Below are 8,517 nucleotides of genomic sequence, written 5' to 3'. Positions count from 1 at the left end.
CAATCTGACGCTGTGGGTTAAGTGCCCATTCTGAGGTTGAGAGAGAATCTAACCATCTCCCCTTGACATTCAATGGCATTACCATCACTGAATCCCCCACTATCAACATCCTGGGGGTTACCATGGACCAGAAACTGAACTGGACCAGCCATATAAATACTGTGGCTACAAGAGCAGGTCAGAGGCTGGGAACCCTGCGGTGAGTAACTCACCTCCTGACTCACCAAAGCCTGTTCACCATTTACAAGGCACAAGTCAGGAGTGTGATGGAATACTCCCCACTTGCCTGGATGAGTGCAGCTCCCACAACACTCAAGAAGCTCGACACCATCCAGGACAAAGCAGTCCCACTTGATCAGCACCACATCCACAAACATTCACTCCCTCCTCCACCACCGACGCACAGTAGCAGCAGTGTGTGTACCATCTACAAGATGCACTGCAGCAACTCACCAAGGCTCCTTCAACAGCACCTTCCAAACCCACGACCTCTGCCATCTAGAAGGACAAGGGCAGCAGACACATGGGGAACACCACCACCTGGAAGTTCCCCTCCGAGCCCCTCACCATCCCGACTTGGAAATACATCGGCCGTTCCTTCACTGTCGCTGGGTCCAAATCCTGGAACTCCCTCCCTAACAGCACGGTGGGTGTACCTACACCACAGGGACTGCAGCGGCTCAAGAAGGCGGCTCACCCACCACCTTCTCAAGGGGGCAATTAGGGACGGGCAGTAAACGCTGGGCCCAGCCAGCGATGCCCACATCCTGTGAGTGAATATAACAAAAAAGTATGAGTGTGAAAAGGCCAGTGCCAAACATCGTAGCGGGAGAACCTTCTCCAGACCCGACTTAAGTGGTTCAATGGTGTGGCTCACGAAACCCCCAGCTTCCCGGTGGTCGGGGAACCAAGAAATAGGCGTCCTGAGAATGAATTAAAACAAAAAAACCAAGCAGGCGCTCCGGGCAGTCACGCAAAACGGGACAATAAGGCCAGGTACAGCTCCGAATTTCAACGTGGTTCTCCTGGCCGAAATTCTCTTCAAGACGGGGCGGAGAAAATTAACCAGCGTAAAATACACAATATTCGTTTTTTTTTTAAAACTTTCATTTGCAAAATACTGTACATTGAACTCAAAAGCACGCCAATCCAAACCCGGGCGTATGCGAGATTTGTCAGTCCTCATGTGCGAGGGGATGTGGGACCTTCCCATCTCCCCCCACCTTCGTTTTGATTGTGAGCTTGGAAGGGGTGCCCGGGCGCCGGGGGGAGTCGGGGGTAGGGATCGGGGGTAGTTATGGGTGGCACACATCACACAGCGTCAGTCACACGGTTAAGTATTCCCCCTCCCCCTCCCGTCCCCGTCACTCTCATCCACCCGCCACCCCCCCCACCCCCACCACCCAACGGTGACAGCTCTGAATTTAACCAGTGGCAGACACGCTTCCCCTGGGAGGTCAGGGTTGGCGGGGGGGGGGGGTCTAGACAACCCTGCTGCCGGCCGGGATATTTGTGCCTGTAAGACCGCACGGTGTGAACGCGGGACCTGTGTCTCTCTCCCCCGCCCCCCCCACCTTCGGTGCTGGGTCGTGGGTCACAGAGGGTGGGGGGGGGGGGGTGGTAGGTGAGTCCCTGTTATAGGAGGAACTTTCTCCAGCGCCGTCCACCGCCTCAGGGATGTACAGCGGCGCCGCCCGGTACCTCTTCCTGTCGCGGGGTCACCGTTGCGGTGTGGGAAGCGCCGATTTGCGCACAGCAAGATCCCACGGATAGCGGCGTGATAACGACCTCGTGGGGGTGATGCTGGTCGGTCGGGGGGGGGGGGGGGGGGCGGCGCGGCAATAAATACTGGTCCCCGGGGACATGGAGCCACACCCACCCCTCCCCCGCTCTCCGCCCGACAGCAGGACGTGGGATCAGTTTACATCCAGCTCGAGGGGGCGGGCGGGGAGCCTGGGTTTCACGCCCTCGCCCGACAGGCACCTCCGACACTGCGGCACTCCCCTCAGCGCTGGCGCAGGGGACGTCTCTTGGCGCGGGGAGGCCAGCGGATGGTGCGAGGGAGCAGCCGCAGGGAGGAAGTTACGGAGACGGACTCCCAGGGGGTCACGGGCTGACTTGCCGGAATGATCTACTCCACCGGCCAACCCCCAGCAAGAAATCGGAACCGGATCCCCCCCCACCCCCCACCACCACCACCGCCGGTCTGAGTCCTGTCGGCTGATGCAGGACGTGCTCAGCTCTCTCCCCCAAGCCCCACCCCGAGCCCTCGGTTTGCCGCACGTTCCCCATGTTCCAGTATCACCGGGCGTCCCACCAAAGCGGCCGGTGGCAATGCGCCCCCCCAACCCAGCCCAGCTGCCGCCTGAAACAGCCACAGAGCCGGGGGTCTCCCCGATTTAAGGTGCAACATTCTCCACACAGCCCGAGGGAGACGCCCGGTACCATGAGGTTAAAAGGTTCTTGGTTTTTTTTTTTTGCATTTTAAACAGGAATATAAAAAACAGGCAGTGTGATCTACTTCATAAAAATGTCTGACTTTAGGAAAAGGTGAAACGGGGCAGGATTCTGCGGTGTGTACTTGTGTACATCGTATGCAGTGTGTGAGTGTGTGTGCGCTTGTTCGTGAGTGAGAGTTGTACAGTGTGTAAGAGAGGGAGAGAGGGCGAGGGTGAGAGAAGTCGAGGGTGACAGAGGGCGAGGGCGAGAGAGGGCGAGGGCGAGAGAGGGCGAGGGCGAGGGTGAGACAGAGAAATTGAAAGAGAGAGTGAGAGAAGTGAGAGTGAGTGAGTGAGGGAGATTGAGAGAGAGAGAGAGAGAAAGAGAGAGAGAGAGAATGAGAGTGAGTGAGTGAGTGAGAGAGAGTGAGTGAGAGAGAGAGTGAGTGAGAGACAGAGAGTGAGTGAGAGAGAGAGTGAGTGAGAGAGAGAGTGAGTGAGAGAGAGAGTGAGAGAGAGAGTGAGTGAGAGAGAGAGTGAGAGAGAGAGTGAGTGAGAGAGAGTGAGTGAGAGAGAGAGTGAGTGAGAGAGAGAGTGAGTGAGAGAGAGAGTGAGTGAGTGAGAGAGAGAGAGTGAGTGAGAGAGAGAGTGAGTGAGAGAGAGAGTGAGTGAGAGAGAGAGTGAGTGAGAGAGAGAGTGAGTGAGAGAGAGAGAGTCAGAGCGAGAGAGTCAGAGCGAGAGAGTCAGAGCGAGAGAGTCAGAGCGAGAGAGTCAGAGCGAGAGAGTCAGAGCGAGAGAGTCAGAGCGAGAGAGTCAGAGCGAGAGAGTCAGAGCGAGAGAGTCAGAGCGAGAGAGTCAGAGCCAGAGAGTCAGAGCCAGAGAGTCAGAGCCAGAGAGTCAGAGCCAGAGAGTCAGAGCCAGAGAGTCAGAGCCAGAGAGTCAGAGCGAGAGAGTCAGAGCGAGAGAGTCAGAGCGAGAGAGTCAGAGCGAGAGAGTCAGAGCGAGAGTCAGAGCGAGAGTCAGAGCGAGAGTCAGAGCGAGAGAGTCAGAGCGAGAGAGTCAGAGCGAGAGAGTCAGAGCGAGAGAGTCAGAGCGAGAGAGTCAGAGCGAGAGAGTCAGAGCGAGCGAGTCAGAGCGAGCGAGTCAGAGCGAGCGAGTCAGAGCGAGCGAGTCAGAGCGAGCGAGTCAGAGCGAGCGAGTCAGAGCGAGCGAGTCAGAGCGAGCGAGTCAGAGCGAGAGAGTCAGAGCGAGAGAGTCAGAGCGAGAGAGTCAGAGCGAGAGAGTCAGAGCGAGATTGGGGCGGGCGAGAGAGGGAGGGGGTGAGAGAGGGAGGGGGCGAGAGAGGGAGGGGGCGAGAGAGGGAGGGGGCGAGAGAGGGAGGGGGCGAGAGAGGGAGGGGGCGAGAGAGGGAGGGGGGCGAGAGAGGGAGGGGGCGAGAGAGGGAGGGGGCGAGAGAGGGAGGGGGCGAGAGAGGGGGGGGGGGCGAGAGAATGGGAGTGTGTGTGTGTGTGAGAGGCGGTATGTATGAGAGTGTGTGTGTGTGTGTGACTGTGAAGGGTGCGCGTTTTGTAGGTGTGTGTAAGAATCTGTTTCTTTTAATATAAAAACACAACTTCAGTACTTTATAACCCCTCAACCATCTTAGCATCAGTTCGCTTGCTAGGTCCCATGTCTATGTATCGTCCATGTCCGAGTTGCCATCTTCAGGGAAAGTTTCCCATACTGGCCTGTTCCTGCTCTCAGAAAGGAGGGGGATTTCTGACATCATCACAGGCAGGAAGCTCACTGGTGTTCGGTGGGGGGAGGGGGGGTAGCTCTGCCCCTCACCCCACCCTCCACACGCCTGCTACTTCTGGCCCGGCTGTCCTCCAACCTCAGGCTCCAACTGAGCTTCCACCAGTCTGTAGAGCTCCATGGTGGCCCGGGCATCTTCCACGGACGAGTGGCCTTGTTTCCCCACCTGAGGAGAGATCAAACAGGAGAGAGCTTCAGAAAGGGCTGCGCGGAACCACCCAACACAAGAACTGGCCACTCGGCCCAGCGTACCTCTGCCGCCACTTTGAAAGATCTATCCAATTGGTCCCCACTTTCCCCCAGAGCCCTGCGTACTTTTCCACTTCGAGTATTTATCCGATTTCCCCCCCTTTTGAAAGTTCCTATTGAATCTGCTTCCACCGCCCTTTCAGGCAGCGCCTTCCAGATCACAACAACTCGCTGTGTAAAAAAAAAATCCCCCTCATCTCCCCCTCTGGTTCTTTCCCCGATTCTCTTCAATCTGTGTCCCCTCTGGTTACCGACCCTCCTGCCCAGTGGAAACCGTTTCTCCTTATTTGCTATATCCAAGCCCCTTCATGATTCTGAAGGCCTCGGTTAAATCTCCCCCTTAACCTTCTCTGCTCGAAGGAGAACAATCCCAGCTTCTCCCAGTCTCTCCACCTATTTATCTTGGGCTGTGGCTTTAAAAACTACCATGGCTGCAGTTGAGAGACTTGTTCACTGGAGCTGGATGGGGAATATCTATATTGTTGCTATCCTGGAACAAAGGGTGAAATAAATGAACAGGATGGTGCCGGAAAGGAGTGCTGGACTAGGGGGAACTGCCTGACGACAGCATTTGAACTGGCTCCTGACCAGGTGACCAGGGTTGTGTGTGATAATAGTGCAGGCAGTACAGCTCCTAGCCTGCAAAGAGGGAAGACCTAAAACCCCTCTCTGCTGTTTGTAAGATTCCAGTATTTCTGCCATAGTAACCAGCTGGCTATCCCTCACATTTCTATAACCTGCTTTCTCTGAAAACCCTTGTCAAGAGGAAAAGGGGGAAAAAAATCACCAGACGTTGAAAAGCAAGTTTTCCAACCAGTGAACCACAGACTGAAAGTGCTGGGAGACCACCTCGTGTCATCAACAACAAACTGCAAGGAATTGGGAAAACATCAATCAAAATCAACCCCTCTAATCCTGTACTCCGGATAGGTGCTATTGAGCTGTTTTATCTCACCCTTAAAATCCATGTTTTATGTGTCTTACGTGAGTGTGTGTGTATATATATATATATATATATATATACACACACACAGGGGTTTAAGAAGGGGTAGAGTTTAAGTTACTGAGTTAGAAGTTAGCAGTTCATAATTCTTTCCTTTGCCACTAGCTAAAGACAATTTCACTAAAGTTATTTACTTGTTAGGTTTACACACCTGGTGCTCGGATTCTGTTAACCTAAATTAAACAGTCAGATAGAATTGGGGCAACCTGGGGGTTTGGTCAAACTGTTCACATATGTCACGGGTCAGGGAACAGCGGAGCTGGATATTACAGCGCACTCTCCCCAGTAAGTCGTGACAACACATGAACCGAAGTTCCTCATCCCGGGTCCCATTCTGGGTAAATCTCCCTCCGCACCCTCTCCGAGGCCTTGGCATCCTTCGCAAAGTGCGGGGCGCAGAGATGGGCACGGTGCTCCAGCTGGAGATCAAACCAGACAGACTTAAAAACAAAACGATCCACGTCACCAAGAGACGGCGGGTCCTTGCGTTACGCAGTGATGGGCATTACAAGAACTTACATTTCTATGGCACCTTGAATGCAGTGAAACGTCCCAAGGTGCTTCACAGGAACAAAGTCTGACCCCGAGCCATCTCAGAAGGCAAGAGGGACAGGTGACAGAAAGCTTGGTCAAAGAGGTCTGTTTTAAGCAGCGTCTTAAAGGAGGAGAAGAGAGAGAGAGAGACAAAGCGCGTGAGAGGGAGAAAGAGAGAGAGTATGTGTGGTGGAGAGGTTTAGGGAGGGAATTCCAGAGCTCAGGGGCCCAGACAGATGAAGGCATGGCCGCCAATGGTGGAGCGATGGAAATCGGTGCACACTCAAGAGGCCGGAATGGGGGGGGGGCCAGAGATCTCGGAGGGTTGTAGGGGCTGGAGGAGGTTACAGAGATAGGGAGGGGTGTAAGGGCTGCAGGAGTGTACAGAGATAGGGAGGGTTGTAGGGGATGGAGGAGGTTACAGAGATAGGGAGGGGGTGCAAGGGCTGGAGGAGGTTACAGAGATAGGGAGGGGGTGTAGGGGCTGGAGGAGGTTACAGAGATAGGGAGGGGTGTAGGGACTGGAGGAGGTTACAGAGATAGGGAGGGGTGTAGGGGCTGGAGGAGGTTACAGAGATAGGGAGGGGGTGTAGGGGCTGGAGGAGGTTACAGAGATAGGGAGGGGTGTAGGGACTGGAGGAGGTTACAGAGATAGGGAGGGGTGTAGGGGCTGGAGGAGGTTACAGAGATAGGGAGGGGTGTAGGGGTTGGAGGAGGTTACAGAGATAGGGAGGGTTGTAGGGGCTGGAGGAGGTTACAGAGATAGGGAGGGTTGTAGGGGCTGGAGGAGGTTACAGAGATAGGGAGGGGTGTAGGGGCTGGAGGAGGTTACAGAGATAGGGAGGGGTGTAGGGGCTGGAAGAGGTTACAGAGATAGGGAGGGGTGTAGGGGCTGGAGGAGGTTACAGAGATAGGGAGGGGTGTAGGGAGGTTACAGAGATAGGGAGGGGTTTAGGGGCTGGAGGAGGTTACAGAGATAGGGAGGGGTTTAGGGGCTGGAGGAGGTTACAGAGATAGGGAGGGGTTTAGGGGCTGGAGGAGGTTACAGAGATAGGGAGGGGTTTAGGGGCTGGAGGAGGTTACAGAGATAGGGAGGGGTGTAGGGACTGGAGGAGGTTCCAGAGATAGGAGGGGGAGTAGGGATTTGCAAACAAGGGTGGAGAATTTGAAAACCAAGGCCCTGCTGGACTGGGGGCCAGTGCAGATTCGCGAGCACGAGGGAGGTGATGGGGGGGAGGGTGGTGGGGAAGAGACAGAGACTTGGTTCGGGTTGGGGTACGGCTGTCACTGGGCTGTGGGCGGCACTGACCTACCTGGATGTCTCGATGAAGCAGCTGCTTTGTCAGTCGCTTCAGGGATACGGATTCCTTCTCGGGGAAGCCCGCCTTCCTGTTCAGGAGCGGGATTTTCGAGGTGTCCCTGGTCAGCGACTGCGGGTGAAAGTAGTTGAGCGCCTTGAAGTCGTTGTGCACTGCATGGCCGACCACAATCTTGCCGCAAAGGACCTTCAATATCTGCAAGACAGTCGGGTCGGATCGTGAAAATGGGTGGCAAGACAGCCGACAGAGTCATAGACCATCCCACCGCCCCCCCCAACTACGCACCCCAGGACCGGGCCTTGGAGGGGGGGGGAGCAGCGCAGACTCCCCAGAACCATCCCGCGACCGAGAGGGGACGGACTCGACGTGTATTCCCTCGAGTGTAGAAGACTAAGGGGTGATGTCATCGAGGGGTTTAAGCGCACTAAAGGATTTGGCGGGATCGATAGAGAGAAACTGTTTCAAGTGCTGCCGGAGGGGGTCCACCCCCCACCCCCCCACCCCCCCCCCCCCCACCCACCACCCCCCCCCACCCACCCCACCCCCACCCCCCCAACGCCACCCACCCCCCCCACCCACCCCACCCCCACCCCCCGCAACGCCACCCACCCCCCCCACCCACCCCCCCACCCCCAACGCCACCCACCCCCCCCCACCCACCCCACCCCACCCCCCCTAACGCCACCCACCCCCCCCACCCACCCCACCCCCCCACCCCACCCCCACCCCCCCCAATGCCACCCACCCCACCCCCACCCACCCCCCACCCCCAACCCCCCCCAACCCCCCCAACAACCCACCCCCCTCCCCCCCCACCCCCCTCCCCCCCCACCCCCCCCCCCCCCCCACCCCCCCTCACCCCCCTCCCCCCCCCACCCCCCTCCCCCAACCCCCCCACCCCCCCCCACCCCCCCTCCCCCCCACCCACCACCCCCCAACCCCCCACCCACCCCCCCCACCCCACACTCCCCCCACCCACCCACCCCACCCCCCCCAACCCCCCAACCACCCCCCCCACCCCCCCCCCACCCACCCCCCCCCCCACCCCCCCACCCCCCCCACCCCCCCACCCCCCCCACCCCCCCACCCCACCCCAACCCCCCCCAACCCCCCACCCCACGCCACCCCCCCAACCCCCCACCCCCCCCCCCCCACCCCCCAACCCCCCACCCCCCCACCC

The 8,517-nt window shown here is 57.7% G+C and overlaps 1 protein-coding gene across 1 annotated transcript in view; it reads right to left on the bottom strand.

Moving 5' to 3' along the window:
• Positions 1-3,889: 3,889 nt before the first annotated feature.
• isg20l2 (interferon stimulated exonuclease gene 20-like 2) overlaps positions 3,890-8,517 on the bottom strand; it is an 8,551-nt gene continuing 3,923 nt past the window's right edge. The window contains exons 2-3 of the mRNA XM_041181777.1: positions 7,332-7,532; positions 3,890-4,398 (exon numbers count right to left, since the gene is read on the bottom strand). Of these exons, the coding sequence (XP_041037711.1) occupies positions 4,285-4,398; positions 7,332-7,532 (315 nt within the window). The 3' untranslated portion in view covers positions 3,890-4,284. The remainder of the gene's footprint in view (positions 4,399-7,331; positions 7,533-8,517) is intronic.

Source organism: Carcharodon carcharias (assembly GCF_017639515.1).
Source record: "Carcharodon carcharias isolate sCarCar2 chromosome 36 unlocalized genomic scaffold, sCarCar2.pri SUPER_36_unloc_20, whole genome shotgun sequence".
Classification (NCBI taxonomy): domain Eukaryota; kingdom Metazoa; phylum Chordata; class Chondrichthyes; order Lamniformes; family Lamnidae; genus Carcharodon; species Carcharodon carcharias.
The sequence above is the reverse complement of the archived record's forward strand: the minus strand, read 5'-3'. Positions and strand labels throughout refer to the sequence as shown.